Source organism: Bidens hawaiensis, unplaced genomic scaffold (genome assembly GCF_021521415.1).
Source record: "Bidens hawaiensis isolate Kalapana, Puna unplaced genomic scaffold, B.hawaiensis_p1.1 tig00034262_1, whole genome shotgun sequence".
In the NCBI taxonomy this organism is placed as follows: Eukaryota; Viridiplantae; Streptophyta; class Magnoliopsida; order Asterales; family Asteraceae; genus Bidens; species Bidens hawaiensis.
In genome coordinates this window covers 85,000-102,434 of record NW_027505314.1, presented here as the reverse complement: position 1 = coordinate 102,434, position 17,435 = coordinate 85,000, and the positions used below count along the sequence as shown (strand labels likewise).

Sequence of the window (17,435 nt, the reverse complement as noted above, 5' to 3'; positions counted from 1 at the left end):
TTTTCTTAAATTTAAACTTGGGTGTTCATAAAGACAAGTTATACAAACTAGTGTGTTTATTTATTTACATAAGTTAGTTATTGATCAAAAATCATTTTTGGTGGTAAATTAAATAGGTAACTGGAAGGGATCAGTGGTCAAAGAAAAGAAAATTAGATTTTTCTAAACAAAGAGCGGTGGAATTGTAACATTCCGTTTTTTAGATTGATTAATAAATGAAAGTATGAGTTATTATGAGTCGGGTGTGACATCTGCCCTGATCCGACCCGACCCAGGTACCCGTTTCTCTGACCCGATCTCTTTCTTTTATGATTTAGTATTTATTTATACTTATATTTTACTTTTAATAATAATAATGTATTTTCCTTCCCGCCTCTTTCTCTCTCTTTCTTTCCGCCGTCCCGTCCCTCTCCTTCTCTCTTTCCGCCTTGTTTCCCTCTTTTTCTTCTAACTCTTTGCTTGTCCTTTGGTTCTTCCCGCCTAAGGTTGTCTGCGCAGCTCCACGCGCCAGACCCCTTACAAGGAATCCTGCGTGAAGACCACCTGTTTCAGCGTTACGCGAGACGAACTCTTCTCGCAGCGCGCTAAGAATTGTAATTCTTCTCGCAACGCGCTAAGAACGGTAGTTCTTCCCGCGACGCGCTAAGGATTTGTAGTTCTTCTCGCAGCGCGCTAAGAATCGTAGTTCATCCCTCGACGCGCGAAGAATTATAGTTCTTCCCGCGGCGCGCTAGGAATTTTAGTTCCTCCCGCGGCGCGCTAAGAAATGTGATTCTTCCCGCGGCGCGCTTAGAAATGTAGTTCTTTCCGCGACGCGTTAAGGTTAGTTCTGTCTGCCTTCGCGCTCGCGCTCTCTTGACCTTTTGTGTCAGCCTTCTCGCGCTAAACCCTTTGAGTTTTCTTCTGTTTAATCTAGCCGTTTGCTTTTGTGATGTCTTATCTTTTGAGCTGTTGACCTAATCTGCTTTATGTCTGAAAAGTTACTTTCGGCGCAGCATGCGCACCAACCCCATTGGTTGGCAGAAAAAGTGACTGACATTATCTTTTGAGATCTGCTTTTTCCATGCTTGACCAGTACCTTTATCTGACCCGCCCATGCTTTTTACTGTTCCCTGACAGCTTTATCTTGCCCCCTGCAGCTGCCATATCTTTTGATATCTTTTGTTATCTTTTGTTTTGTCTTGTTCTGTTTGTCTTGAGATCCTTTCCCCTTTTCTAGGGATTGTGTCTCCTAGGGTTTTCTCTATAAATAATAACATTATTTTTCTTAACACTACACACACAAAACACTTAATCTCTCCTGTTCTCCTTGCTCTCTCTGCCGCCTCCCTCTCTGCCTCCGTCTTCCTCCCTGTTCTGCCCTGCTTTTCCGGTAATATATATTATATATAATAATTTACTTATTAATTATGCTGACTTATAATCAAGACTTAAATCAATTCATTAAAACAATAATCTTATTTATAGGTTAACTTGTGCTTGTTTAAAGTTGGTTCTTGCTTTATCTTACACCACATCGTTTATCAAGTGAGTAATCTCGTACCTAATCCCTTTTTGCTTTTAATGTTTTGGGATGTTCATGTGTTCATACAAACTTAGAGTCTTAAACTTGTTTATGAACTTTAGTCGCGCAGTATCCCATGTGTTGAGGACGTTTACTTGGCTGTTTATTTGTATGTGTGTATCATTAACCGCTTTGTTCGGCCTATTCCGAAGTTTTCATGGATCCATTAGATGAACACGGGAGACCTATCGTTTACGGTTTTCTTTGTTTACACTTGCACAGATGTTTTCTCGTTTTTGTGCTCAATTGGGAGCACGGATTGAACTATGAACTATGAGCTATGATCTATTTAGGCTTGATCACAATCTGATTGCACCCTTGTTAAACACCAGACATACACGTGTTGCGCGCAGATTTATTGTTATCTATGTATTGTATTAAACTTGATTTCTCACCAACACGCAAGTGTTTGACGTTTATTTTAACACATGTTCAGGTTTGCAGTAGCTGTTTTGGAGCTTGTGGACACATAGGACGTTTTTACTTTTGGACCTAGATTAAAATGTATCAAGACAAGTTATTGCTGTTCGAATATTTTGATTTATAATATATTGATTTATGTTGGTTTATTTATATCTTATGTATACGTTGCGCATGCGTGAATGAATATATTTATTAAATATTGACACCCAATAGTGTCACGAGTAATGAAACAATATGTGGCGCCCCGATGTATAATCCGCCTTTGGTCGGGGTGTTACAGATTGGTATCAGAGCTCGTTGACTTTAGGATAGGTGGTTAGACGTAACGGCCTAGAATACCTAAGAGTCCCTTCTCGCGCATGAGAGAAATCTCATGTTTGCGCGCTTATTGTTAATTACTCGTTATTTATGAATATGCTCGCGCTTGCGCAGTGTATGATTTATGTTCTATTTCGCGATATTTCGATTTTTGCTGAATTTCGATTTTTACTGATTTTACCTACATATTCGTTTGTTGGATTTGAAAATCCGAAAAGTCATGGTGATACATGAATAGTTGATTTTCAATTTTCATCTACGATTATGTTCTGAGGTTGGAGACTTGAAAAGTCATGGTGATACATGAATTGTCAACCTCCAATACTCATTTTCTTGTATATTTTATATTGAAGATTGAAAAGTCATGGTGATACATGAATCGTCAATCTCCAATACTCGTTTACTAGTCATTTTAAATTGGGAATTCGGAAAGTCATGGTGATACATGAATTGTCGATTCTTGATTCGAATTTGTTACCTTTATTAAGTCTGCATTTAGGGTCATTTATTTTACTTTAACTTTGGACAGTAACTGACTCCGCGAAACCAAGCTTTATAAGATTAAACTTTGTGCTAAAACCAAGATATTAACTAAAATTAAAACTTTTATAGAATGCCTCCGCTATCTCGCCGATTTCAGAGAAGAGAAGCCTCGCGCATGCGTAGACAGCAACGTTCCCAGGAAATGGCCGCCGCGATAGCCCAAGCCTTGAGCCAAAACAATACCAACACCTCTGGTTATAACATTAAATCCTTTAACGCGGGTAACCTTCCAAAGTTCACAGGTCTTGAAGGAGCCACCGTGATGCTCCAGTGGCTTGAGAAAATAGAAAACACTTTCCTCCACACCCAATGCCCTCTAGACAGACGAACCCTATATGCTTCCAGTGTCCTGGAATCTAGAGCGCTTACATGGTGGAATGGAGTAGCTCATGCGCGTGGCGCAGAGGCTGCTTCTAGCATGACATGGGAGGAATTCAAGGAAATTCTGACGCGAGAATTCTGCCCTCCCAACGAAATTAAGCGCCTGGAGGAGGAATTTTGGAACTTGAAGCAATACAGCGGTGAAGCGCGCGAGTACGCGACGCGCTTCCACGAGCTAAGCTTACTGGTCCCTCACCTTGTTACCCCTTCCCGCCGAGCCATAGAGAAATTTCTTGGGGGTCTCCCCATGGAAATTCAAGATTCTGTATGGGCTAGAAACCCAGTTACCCTCTCTGACGCCATCGAGTTGGCCGCTGTGCTCAGCGACAACCATGTCAGAGCAGGAACCCTGTTCCTGCGGGGAGCTGAGAAGACCAAACCCACCAAAACTGTCTCTGAACCCGCAGCAACCAAACCAGAACCCTCAAACCATAACCAGAAACGTAGGCGCAGACAAGCCTATGCGCTTACCAGCCCGCCCATTGTCCAGCAACCCATCTACCAACCTCCAGTTTACGCGCCTAACCCACTGTCAGCCTACCCAACACCTCCTGTAGTCCATAACTATGCCTTAACCAATCCCGCACTCCCTGCCCCGCCTCCTAAGAAACCTTACACAGGAAACCAACCCTTTTGCCCAACCTGTAGACTTCACCACCCAACTCAGACCCCGTGTCGACAATGTAACCGATGTGGCCGTGTTGGTCACTCAACCGAATACTGTAGAGTCCTTCCCGCCAATCCAATTGCGCCAATACCACCAGTCTACCCGCAGAACCCACAACCAACCTACCAAAACCCACGACCCAGGTCGTGCTATAACTGCGGTGATCCCAGTCATTTCCGGAACGCGTGCCCGAGACTACAAGTGCAAATCACACAAGCGAATCCGGTGAACCAGATTTCGAACCAAGTGACGCGTGGACGAGCTTTTAACATAACCGCGCACCAAGCGCAAGCGAATAATGACGTAGTTAATGGTACATTTTTGCTTAACGGATTTTATGCTTCTGTACTTTTTGATACTGGCGCCGATCGAAGTTTTATCTCTCGCGCCTTTGAGCAGAAGCTTGCGCGACCGCGCGATAACTTAAAAGAAGATTTTTCAGTTGAATTGGCTAATGGTGAAACTGTTTTAATTAACTCTGTGATTAAAGACTGTACGCTTAACCTTAACGAAAACGATTTTCTGATTGACCTCATCCCTATGCCTCCTGGAAGCTTTGATGTTATTATTGGTATGGACTGGCTTACGCATAATCGCGCCGAAGTTATTTGCGCCAAAAAGATGATTCGCATACCTCGAGAAAATGGTGATCTTCATATCTACGGCGAGAAACCCTCCCGCGGTCTTAAACTTATGTCTTGCGCCGAAGCCCGAAGGCTCATGCGGAAAAGGTGTATTGCATTCTTAGCCCATGTGGTTAAACCTGCTGAAGAGAAGAAGCTTCGCGATATCCCTGTCGTGCGTGATTTCCCTGAAGTTTTTCCTGATGATCTTCCTGGTATCCCTCCCGCTCGTGAAGTCGAGTTCCGTATTGATCTTGTCCCTGGTGCTTCCCCCGTAGCTAAATCTCCTTATCGTCTTGCACCCGCTGAGATGCAAGAATTGGCAAGCCAACTTCAAGAGTTGACTACTAAAGGATTCATTCGCCCTAGCTCTTCGCCCTGGGGTGCTCCGGTGTTGTTCGTTAAAAAGAAAGATGGATCGTTTCGCATGTGTATTGATTACCGCGAGTTGAACAAACTCACCATTAAAAACCGGTATCCCTTACCGCGTATTGACGACCTCTTTGATCAACTCCAAGGTGCCTCTTGTTTCTCGAAGATTGATCTCCGCTCTGGCTATCACCAGTTGCGCATCCGCGATGAAGATGTTCCGAAGACTGCTTTTCGAACTCGTTATGGCCATTTTGAATTCCTGGTCATGTCCTTCGGTTTAACCAACGCACCCGCCGTTTTCATGGATCTAATGAATCGGGTGTGTAGGCCTTTCTTGGATAAATTCGTGATTGTGTTTATCGATGATGTTCTGGTGTATTCTAAGACCAAGGCCGAGCACGAGCAACATCTTCGGTTGGTGTTGCAAAAGCTTAGAGCTGAGCAACTCTATGCTAAGCTTTCCAAGTGTGAATTCTGGTCTGATGAAGTACAGTTTCTTGGCCATGTTGTGAACAAGATGGGTATTCATGTCGACCCATCCAAAATTGAAGCAATCAAGAACTGGATTACGCCATCCTCTCCTTCTGAGATCCGTTCCTTTCTGGGCTTAGCTGGTTATTACCGGCGCTTCATTTCGAACTTCTCAAAGATCGCTTTGCCTTTAACAGCTCTAACGCACAAAGGTAAACCGTATATTTGGGGCTCAAAGCAAGAAGAAGCCTTTCTAACGCTCAAGCGATTGTTGTGTGAAGCTCCTGTTCTTGCGCTACCTGAGGGTAATGAAGATTTTGTCGTGTATTGCGATGCATCCAACCAAGGTCTCGGTTGTGTTCTTATGCAACGAGGCAAGGTTATCGCTTACGCATCAAGGCAACTTAAGGTTCATGAAAAGAATTATACAACTCACGATCTCGAACTTGGTGCAGTTGTTTTTGCATTGAAGATCTGGAGACACTACCTTTATGGCACTAAGTGTATCCTTTACACTGACCATAAAAGCCTTCAGCATATCTTTGATCAAAAGGAACTTAACATGAGGCAACGCCGATGGAACGAACTCATCAGCGATTACGATTGTGAGATCCGGTATCATCCTGGTAAGGCTAATGTGGTAGCCGATGCGCTCAGCCGAAAACCCTGCCAGCTTAACTGTATCTTGCCGCGCACCCAGCTTCACTTCGCGCCGATTCAAAGCAACCTTGAATCGCGCATTCGTGACGCGCAGCGGGCATCCATCAGTAATGGTAACCTTCGCGCCGAGTTAGCGTGTGGCGCGGAAGCGCATTTTGTCCCTAATCTGGGTGGAATTCTCTGCTATCTCAATCGCATCTGGATTCCCTGTGATGAGAATCTTCGCGCTGATATCCTGAGTGAAGCGCACAAATCTCGGTATTCCATTCATCCCGGCGCTGATAAGATGTACAAGGATTTGCGCATTACTTATTGGTGGCCCGGTATGAAAAAGGATATTGCTGTGTTCGTAGCTAGATGCCTGACTTGTTCTAAAGTGAAAGCTGAACACCAACGCCCATCTGGTTTGCTCGAACAACCAGAAATTCCTACATGGAAATGGGAATGTGTAGCGATGGACTTTATTACCAAGTTACCTTTGACAGCAAGCAAACATGATAGCATTTGGGTAATAGTGGATCGTTTGACTAAGTCTGCTCACTTTCTGCCCATTCGTGAAAACTACCGTGTTGAGCAACTCGCGCAGCTTTATGTCAAGGAAATTGTCTGCCGCCATGGTACTCCTTTGAGCATCATATCCGATCGCGATGGCCGTTTTATATCTCGCTTTTGGAAATCTCTCCAATCTGCGCTAGGAACTCGCTTGGACATGAGTACGGCATATCATCCCCAGACTGACGGTCAGTCTGAGCGAACTATTCAAACTCTTGAGGATATGCTCCGATCTTGTGTTCTTGATTTTGGAGGTAATTGGGATTCACACCTGCCTTTGATTGAGTTCTCTTATAATAACAGCTATCATTCCAGTATCGGTATGGCCCCATTTGAAGCACTTTACGGTCGTAAGTGCCGCTCCCCGATTTGTTGGAGCGAAGTGGGAGAAGCTCAAATCACAGGACCCGAACTTGTTCAAGAGAACCGATAAAATCGCCAAGATCCGTGATCATCTGCTGACTGCCAGAAGCCGACAGAAGAGTTACGCAGATCGTAGGCGGAAGCCTCTCGAATTTCAAGTTGGTGATCTTGTTCTCAAAGTGTCGCCTTGGAAAGGTGTTGTCCGCTTTGGGAAGAAGGGTAAGCTTGCTCCTCGTTATGTTGGTCCATTCAAGATTCTCGCGCGTGTGGGAAAAGTTGCCTACAGACTTGACCTGCCGCCCGCGCTCAGTAATGTGCATCCAACGTTCCATGTATCCAATCTCAAGAAGTGTTTAGCTGACGAGAACCTTCACATTCCACTTGATGAAGTTCAAGTTGATGAAACTATGCATTTCGTTGAGAAGCCTGTTGAGATTATGGATCGCGAGGTAAAGCAAACCAAGCGCAGTCGTATCCCTATCGTGAAAGTTCGCTGGGAGTCCAAGCGCGGAGCCGAGTTTACATGGGAAAGGGAAGATCAAATGAAGATCAAGTACCCGCACCTGTTCTCTGCGCAACCTACTTCGAGATAAATTTCGGGACGAAATTTCTTAAAGTAGGGGAGACTGTGACATCTGCCCTGATCCGACCCGACCCAGGTACCCGTTTCTCTGACCCGATCTCTTTCTTTTATGATTTAGTATTTATTTATACTTATATTTTACTTTTAATAATAATAATGTATTTTCCTTCCCGCCTCTTTCTCTCTCTTTCTTTCCGCCGTCCCGTCCCTCTCCTTCTCTCTTTCCGCCTTGTTTCCCTCTTTTTCTTCTAACTCTTTGCTTGTCCTTTGGTTCTTCCCGCCTAAGGTTGTCTGCGCAGCTCCACGCACCAGACCCCTTACAAGGAATCCTGCGTGAAGACCACCTGTTTCAGCGTTACGCGAGACGAACTGATTATCTGGGACGAGGCTCCTATGATACATAAAAATGCTTTTGAAGCTTTGGATAGGACTTTAAAAGATGTTTTAAAAGGTGGTAACCATAAAAATTGTGAGCATCTATTTGGGGGTAAAGTTATTGTTTTTGGGGGTGATTTTAGACAAATCATACCCGTGGAACAAAATGGGTCACGTATTGATATTGTTAATGCTTCACTTAGTTCATCCCACATTTGGTCCAAATGCAAGGTTCTTAGGCTAACAAAGAATATGAGGTTAACTGTCGGATGTCAGGCGTCAGATTTGGAAGACACTAGTGGATTTACCGAATGGTTATTGGAGCACGGTGAAGGAAAACTTGGTGGTGACAATGACGGTAACGCCATTATAGAAATATCAGATGATCTTTTGATTGGTGATTCGTTCGATCCTCTTTCTGATTTGATTGATATTGTATATCCAGCATTATTGGAAAAATTTAATGATATTTCATATTTTCAAGAAATGGTCATACTTGCAAGTTGCACCTTTAAATGAGGTTGTCAAAGACATTAATGACAGATTTTTGTCTTTGTTTCCTGGAGAAGAAGTTGAATATCTTAGTTCTGATAGTATAAACAACTCTGATAGTGTTGGTCCTGGTTTCGATCCAGCATTACACTCACCAGATTTTCTAAATGGTTTAAATATTTCTGGAATGCCTAATCATAGATTGGTTCTAAAAGTTGGTGTGCCAATAATGTTACTAAGGAATATTGATCAGAAGAACGGTTTATGCAACGGAACCAGATTACAAGTTATTAACTTGGGGAGGCGTTTCATTGAAGTAAAGGTAATTTTAGTTACTAATATTGGGTTTCACACTTATATAACTCGTAGTGGTCTAACTCCTTTAGATAAGAAACTGCCATTCAAATTAATCTGAAGACAGTTTCCTGTTGCGGTTTGTTTTGCAATGACCATTAACAAAAGTCAAGGCCAATCACTTGCAAGAGTTGGCATATACTTGCGAGCACCAGTGCTTACACATGGTCAACTATATGCTTCTTTATCACGAGAGAAGAGTAGAGACGATTTTTAAATGCTATATTAGACAAGGAAGGAAAAATGACAAATAAAACTACAAATGTCGTTTATAAGGAACTATTTAGTAATATATGAAATTCTTATTATTAATCTATCTAATGATTGTAAAATGGATGTTATTTTCGTTTGAAAGTTATGTTTAATAAAGTTTTTATTTTGTTACCGACATTATTAACAATTGTATATCCTCTTCTCGTCTCCACATGTATGTATGAAATTATGTTTTCCACTTTCATATTACCGGTTGATGTTACATGATTTATATGTTTTCACCCGTGACGCCCACCGGTCAATGACCTAGTTTCTTAGTAAATTAATCTAGAACCACATCAATTTTTTTGGTTTTTATCATTGATGCGAACAGTGATGATGTTTGTTATTCACGGAAAATACTATGTTGGTTATAAATATGGTTAAAAATAAGATGCATTTTGAAATAAAAAGAAAAGTACAAAAAAATAACCATCTTTGTAACAAGTTAACTTTTTTACCCAAACCATAAAGGACAAAAGAGGAGTCAAGAATCCAGCTTTAATTAACTCATCAATCATCAAATTCTCTCTAATCATAAACCAAGAGTTTAAGGAGAAAGAACAAAACAATTGAAAATCTAAACCATTGATCAAATTATTTTACAGAATTGAGTTTTAATGGTTAGAATTGAACTAAAAAAGATGGGTGGTAAAACCAATAACCGTACTTCTTTTTTCCTAGCTACTCCTACCTACGTATGAATAAATTTTTACATCAAAGCTATTATTGTACCAACTTCGTTTTAGTCTACATAGTCAGTATTGATGATGTAATTAAAGTTGGGCTCTTGACTCCTCCTTTGTCCCTCATGGTTGGGTAAAAAGGTTAATTTGTTACTATGTTTTGTTTTTATTTTAATTTGTTGTTGTGAATTTTATTTAGTTTTAAAAACAAATTAACTTCCATTTGATACAGTTGGTAGCTATTTACAAGTGTGAATTTTTATTTTGAGATCTCTGTTTCTAGACTTATTGATTTTAAAATTTATTTTTTTCAACCCAGCGTCTCAAAGCCAGTTCCGGTTTAACGATTCCCGTTTCTGGTTCAACCCGGTTTAAGCAACAACCGACCAATTTAACTCTCACTCGCCATGTAATATAACTCCTCACACGTCATGTCATAAAAAACGAACAGAGTTCACTATAATTTTTTAGTTGAGATTGTTATAAGTAACAAACATGAAAGCTAGAACTGTCACCGGTCAAAATATTAGTTCGTATTATTATTAATTTGGATGAATGAAAATCAATTTTCTTAAATTTAAACTTGGGTGTTCATAAAGACAAGTTATACAAACTAGTGTGTTTATTTATTTACATAAGTTAGTTATTGATCAAAAATCATTTTTGGTGGTAAATTAAATAGGTAACTGGAAGGGATCAGTGGTCAAAGAAAAGAAAATTAGATTTTTCTAAACAAAGAGCGGTGGAATTGTAACATTCCGTTTTTTAGATTGATTAATAAATGAAAGTATGAGTTATTATGAGTCGGGTGTGACATCTGCCCTGATCCGACCCGACCCAGGTATCCGTTTCTCTGACCCGATCTCTTTCTTTTATGATTTAGTATTTATTTATACTTATATTTTACTTTTAATAATAATAATGTATTTTCCTTCCCGCCTCTTTCTCTCTCTTTCTTTCCGCCGTCCCGTCCCTCTCCTTCTCTCTTTCCGCCTTGTTTCCCTCTTTTTCTTCTAACTCTTTGCTTGTCCTTTGGTTCTTCCCGCCTAAGGTTGTCTGCGCAGCTCCACGCGCCAGACCCCTTACAAGGAATCCTGCGTGAAGACCACCTGTTTCAGCGTTACGCGAGACGAACTCTTCTCGCAGCGCGCTAAGAATTGTAATTCTTCTCGCAACGCGCTAAGAACGGTAGTTCTTCCCGCGACGCGCTAAGGATTTGTAGTTCTTCTCGCAGCGCGCTAAGAATCGTAGTTCATCCCTCGACGCGCGAAGAATTATAGTTCTTCCCGCGGCGCGCTTGGAATTTTAGTTCCTCCCGCGGCGCGCTAAGAAATGTGATTCTTCCCGCGGCGCGCTTAGAAATGTAGTTCTTTCCGCGACGCGTTAAGGTTAGTTCTGTCTGCCTTCGCGCTCGCGCTCTCTTGACCTTTTGTGTCAGCCTTCTCGCGCTAAACCCTTTGAGTTTTCTTCTGTTTAATCTAGCCGTTTGCTTTTGTGATGTCTTATCTTTTGAGCTGTTGACCTAATCTGCTTTATGTCTGAAAAGTTACTTTCGGCGCAGCATGCGCACCAACCCCATTGGTTGGCAGAAAAAGTGACTGACATTATCTTTTGAGATCTGCTTTTTCCATGCTTGACCAGTACCTTTATCTGACCCGCCCATGCTTTTTACTGTTCCCTGACAGCTTTATCTTGCCCCCTGCAGCTGCCATATCTTTTGATATCTTTTGTTATCTTTTGTTTTGTCTTGTTCTGTTTGTCTTGAGATCCTTTCCCCTTTTCTAGGGATTGTGTCTCCTAGGGTTTTCTCTATAAATAATAACATTATTTTTCTTAACACTACACACACAAAACACTTAATCTCTCCTGTTCTCCTTGCTCTCTCTGCCGCCTCCCTCTCTGCCTCCGTCTTCCTCCCTGTTCTGCCCTGCTTTTCCGGTAATATATATTATATATAATAATTTACTTATTAATTATGCTGACTTATAATCAAGACTTAAATCAATTCATTAAAACAATAATCTTATTTATAGGTTAACTTGTGCTTGTTTAAAGTTGGTTCTTGCTTTATCTTACACCACATCATTTATCAAGTGAGTAATCTCGTACCTAATCCCTTTTTGCTTTTAATGTTTTGGGATGTTCATGTGTTCATACAAACTTAGAGTCTTAAACTTGTTTATGAACTTTAGTCGCGCAGTATCCCATGTGTTGAGGACGTTTACTTGGCTGTTTATTTGTATGTGTGTATCATTAACCGCTTTGTTCGGCCTATTCCGAAGTTTTCATGGATCCATTAGATGAACACGGGAGACCTATCGTTTACGGTTTTCTTTGTTTACACTTGCACAGATGTTTTCTCGTTTTTGTGCTCAATTGGGAGCACGGATTGAACTATGAACTATGAGCTATGATCTATTTAGGCTTGATCACAATCTGATTGCACCTTTGTTAAACACCAGACATACACGTGTTGCGCGCAGATTTATTGTTATCTATGTATTGTATTAAACTTGATTTCTCACCAACACGCAAGTGTTTGACGTTTATTTTAACACATGTTCAGGTTTGCAGTAGCTGTTTTGGAGCTTGTGGACACATAGGACGTTTTTACTTTTGGACCTAGATTAAAATGTATCAAGACAAGTTATTGCTGTTCGAATATTTTGATTTATAATATATTGATTTATGTTGGTTTATTTATATCTTATGTATACGTTGCGCATGCGTGAATGAATATATTTATTAAATATTGACACCCAATAGTGTCACGAGTAATGAAACAATATGTGGCGCCCCGATGTATAATCCGCCTTTGGTCGGGGTGTTACATCGGGCTAGTGTTGGGTAAAACGGATATGGGTTATGGACTTGGGTCATAAGGGAAAGAAGGAAAAGACCATGGGCTTAAGCCCATGATCCCTAAATATATAAACCTTAATTGCCCATTTAATAATTCATTTCACACATATTCCATACACCACCAAAACACACACTTAGCTCTCTCTCTCTCTAACCGAAATCACCAAGAAACCGAGCATCAACCCGAGGTAATGAGAGTATGATATTGTAGAGATACAAACCCGTTAGATCCAGTCGTGAAACGACGAGCCGACACCTTTAAACCGTTAAATTCACGAGATCCAGGTGGAATCGGGTATAAACCGAACCTAAGATGGGCTTGGGGGTCACCCTAGCTCAGATCTGGATCGAGAGTGAGATCTCGTTTTTCCGGCGAAATCGTGGTTTTCCGGTGACGACGGCGCCGAAAAAAGGCGTACGAGGTTAGCATGTCAAATAATGTTTCTGACATTCTCTGACCTAGCCCTAATTCGTTAATGGAGAGTTAACGAACTAGAGGTAATTCGTCAAGTGATTCGTTAAGGGAAGCTTAACGAACTAGCCTTAATTCGTCATGCAAATTCGTCAAGGAAAGATAACGAATTAGTTCCCCAGTTCGTTATGATTAGATAACGAATCAAGTGATTCGTTATTCGCCTAATTCGTTATGATGAGATGACGAATCAAGCCTTGATAAGATAACGAATTAGGCTAGCGAACCAGAATAATAAACCAGCTAACGAATCAGACATGTAAGATAATGAATTAGTTAACGAATGAGGTGTAATTCGTTATAACGAACGAGTTAGCGAATTAGAAAATGATTCAAAATTCTAATGGAAAATGTGTTAAGACAGTTAATGGAAATAAAATTTTTCCAAGCTGACCTGCCAACTCGACCCCAGCCAGGGGCTCTACCCCCTGGACCCTGCTAGGGGCTGCCGCCTCTAGAACCCTACTGCCAGAGGCGCTGCCCCCGGACCCCCGTTCGTTGAGGGTTACGATTAAACTAGAAATACGTTATGGAAAGTGATAGTAATTAATACGCGTACTTGTTATACAGTTAGCCGTGCACAACTAAAGAAATGGATTACCATTAACGGTGAACGTAACCGCATTCAGGTGAGTTTCTAGACCCACTTCCCTGTTATGTTTTCGGAGTTGTGTGCATACCCGATGTGATAGTTAATACACTTACCTTAAGTGGTAAGTGTATGCCTTGTACGATTTATGTATGATGATTGTTTGACGATGCATGAACGATCTTCGGATATTGCATATACCGCCGAGTGATAGTTAAAAGTATGATTGTTGTATGTATATGATGTATAAATGATGTATGATGTTATGATGATAGTATATGAACGATGTTCAGATATTGCATGTACTTCCAGGTGATAGTCAAGAATATGACTATGTATATATAGGATATATGAATGATGTATGTATGTTAAGATGATGGTACGTGAACGATCTTCGGATATTGCATGTAATATTAAGAAATGTATGTAAAGACAGGTATCGTACAATGTACTAAGCGTAGGGAACCGACCCTAATAATGTTGGCGAATATTGTAACATATCGGATTTTTCGTATTTGTATTCGTTTATGTTTACCCGACTCTTAAATGCAATTCAGATAATTCATATTTATAAAAGCATGCATTAATTAGTATTTTACTTGGTCTAATTTATTTTATATCCTCATGTTATTTGAACTAGTCAAATAAATCTAAGAAACCCTTAAAATCGCTTATTTTGGCTAAAAAGCGCATTACAGAAATACAGGGATTAAATTTGATAATTTCAAAAGTCAGCTGAAAAGAACTCTTCGTGTAGCGCGAAGATATAACCCTTAGATGGGTCGCACTATGCGAAGACTAATCAGATCAGCAAAACTCGTTAAACCTGTTTTTAACACCCAAATTCGATTCAATTCGATTAATTTCTATATTGTTCTTCAAAGTATGATAACTACATAACTTCCTATTGATAAACACTACTCTAATTCCTTTTATTAACAAACCTTACTCCATAACCTCTGCTACACTTTAGAATTTCGGAAATTTCAACCCTAAATCGAAATCAAGCTTTAAATCAAGTGATCATCCCCCTTTTTTGACTTTTCAAGATCAAGACTTTTGCTTTGACTCGATTTCTAGCCTTCTCTATTTGTAATCCGGGTAAGTTGTAAATAGAGAAAACGTTCTTCTTGATATGAGAAACAAAAACCCTCAATTAATTTTGATGATTGACTCGATTTTGCCAGGCAATTGTTAACGTACCTGTTTTGGGTTCACTTTAAGTGAGTTTAATGTTTTAATCGATTTATCAACCTTCTGTTTGGAATTAGCTTTAGGTCCAGAAGAGTATTATTTTTGCTTTTATGTTTTACATCTAACATATGAGAACCTAAACTCAGATTCGTTGTCCGGAATCTGACCCGCATCAGCTCGTATAAATCTTGTTTATTTCATAACATAAGTTCTGTAATTCTGTTTGTTGTAATTCCTGTTCGTCATTCTCAGTTTTCACTTTAGTTTACTCTCTAAAATTTATAGGTGTTTCTGTGTCGGACCAGTCAGCACGTTAAATTCTTTGTGCCTATTCTTAGTAACTATTATCTCAACCTAATTAATAAGGTGCATAAACTCCCCATTTTTTGTTTTAAAACTTTTGGGGACCTTATGCGTTCCATGTCGTATTCTTGTATATTATATTTTATCAATTGCAAATCTTGAATATTATGTGGTTGATTAATTAAATGCTTAATTGCTAATTGTTTAGTTGTGTATTGTCACACCCCATAACGAATGTTACATGTATCTTATCATATCAGAAAGGTCCATCATAATGAATGTTAAGTATGGTCATATACGCATTTTTAGTAGCCATAGCCCATGCTCATGAGGCATGGTCAAACTCCATCATTTATTTGTCTATATTTAGTTGTTGATATTCATGATATTGATTTGCGGTTTTCTTATATATTATAATCATCATACTAGGGACTACATGCTCAAAATTATGTTGACAAACTTATTCTATTTTTATGCATATTACAAGATATTACATGAATTTAACTGAAGTATGAAGTAATTAGTTGGACTTTAGGGTATGGAATAAAAAGACGCATTATTGGATGTCATGTTTGTCTTTCTTTTGTATAATTGTGTTTGTTAAGATGATGTGTAGTTGGTTTATGTAATAAAAACAACCTGGATATTGTCATAAATATTGTATGATGGTGCTTTGTGAGTTGTACGCAATTAGTTCACGCCATAAAATTCCGCCTTAGATTGGGTTATGACATTCAAATCTAGTATAAGGATTAAAGTTGTTAAGCGGAGGTGGTACAACACCATGATTGAACCCAGTTCCCTCTTTCTGTTTAATCCCCAACTAAGAATTAATAATTACCCCAAGTGTCATAGAAGCAATCTCAAATTTGTCAACCTAAATTTTTCTATCAAGTAGTTCTAGTTTGAGTACATCTACTTCTTTGTTTAGTTCATCTACTTATTTTTATAGAAATCCCTACTCTTCTCAGCATCAAACAATTTAAGGTTTAGGGCAGCCATGTCATATTTATGAGACTTAGTTATTTTATTAGGAAGTTTTTCAAATTTTGCAAAGTTTCTTTTATAGTAAGACAATTAATCAAGCTCATGTATTAAACTATCATGATTTCTAATAAGCATTCTATTTTGTCATTACAAGCTTATGAGCATGAGTGTTCATGTACTCGAGGAGTGACTTGATGAGCTGTTTTGTTCTACGAATTACTATTCATGCTAGTTACTGTTCACTTGTGAATTACTGTTCACTTGATGGACCGGTCGCTAAGTAGTAACTCACGTGTCATGCGAGTAGAGGCCAAGAAATATTGTGTTATATACTTTGCAATGCTTGTTTAGGTTAATTCACATTTAATTACACTCTTATCACAATTTACCATCTTCCATCCGGTATTTTACTGGGTAAAAGTTGTAAAACTCAAAAGTAGCAATCTGAATTATTGAGTATCTGGAGGACTCGGAGTTGAATTCAAGTTTGTCTAAACTTGAGTTTGGTTTGTTTCATCTAAACTATTAAACTCGTTTTGAGCTCTATATCTAAAAAAAATACCTGAGCCGAACTAGTTTATTTTTTATAGTTATTCTGTTATTTTTTTATGGCATATATAATTATTTCTATTTAGTTTATTTTCAAAAAGATCATCATCATATATATTAATTTTTATTTTTTTAAGTAATACGCTTGTTTATGTTTGTGAGCTTAGTCAAGCTTGGTACATATGGCTCGGGTCAGGGTTTATTTGTTGAAAGAGCTTTAATTTAGGCTTGAATTCAGACTCGAGCTCGTTTAATCTCATCTTTAACGTGTAGGCCCCGAGTAACTTAGAATTACTTAGTTTATACTCCTACGTCACTTCCTTATCTTTACGCGGAGTACTATTCACTTGTGAATTACTGTTCACCTGCAAGTTACTGTTCACGAGCACTATTCACCAAGGGTATTTTTCACCGACACTGTTCACTCAAGAACACAGACCTCATATCTGATTAAATCGAGCACATATGTGGTCTAAAGTACTCAAAAATCAGTAACTTAGCAAAAGCCAAGCTCAAGTCCAAAAAAACTACGATCAAAATCCGAAAAGATGATTCGAAAACCTCAATATGTTCAGCCGAAGCTCTAATAGCAATTGTTGGTTCCTTAATGGATCTCCCAACAATGTTTCGGATCAATCCATGATATGGTGAGCGAAAATCACTATAATCATTTGTTGGTACACGGTTTTTGCGTCTCAATCTTTGTTTAATGTATTTGGTCTTAGTATAAAGTACAGGGGTATTTTGGTAAATGTATAAAGCACATTCGGTAATGTATGACTCATTCGTTAGAGTAGCAA

The 17,435-nt window shown here is 39.5% G+C and overlaps 1 protein-coding gene across 1 annotated transcript; it reads left to right on the top strand.

Moving 5' to 3' along the window:
- Positions 1-7,913: 7,913 nt before the first annotated feature.
- Positions 7,914-8,958, top strand: LOC143612312 (uncharacterized). Its single transcript, XM_077086332.1, has 4 exons — positions 7,914-8,330; positions 8,380-8,592; positions 8,641-8,709; positions 8,809-8,958. Exons 1-4 carry the CDS (start codon positions 7,914-7,916, stop codon positions 8,956-8,958), a joined length of 849 nt encoding a protein of 282 aa, XP_076942447.1.
- The last annotated feature ends 8,477 nt before the right edge of the window (positions 8,959-17,435 follow it).

Coding starts and splice junctions, on each gene's coding strand:
- LOC143612312 (XM_077086332.1), top strand. CDS start 7,914: ATGATACATAAAAATGCTTTTGAAGCTTTGGATAGGACTTTAAAAGAT. Junction 8,331..8,379: donor TTTCTGATTTGATTGATATT/GTATATCCAGCA, acceptor CATATTTTCAAG/AAATGGTCATACTTGCAAGT. Junction 8,593..8,640: donor GAATGCCTAATCATAGATTG/GTTCTAAAAGTT, acceptor AATATTGATCAG/AAGAACGGTTTATGCAACGG.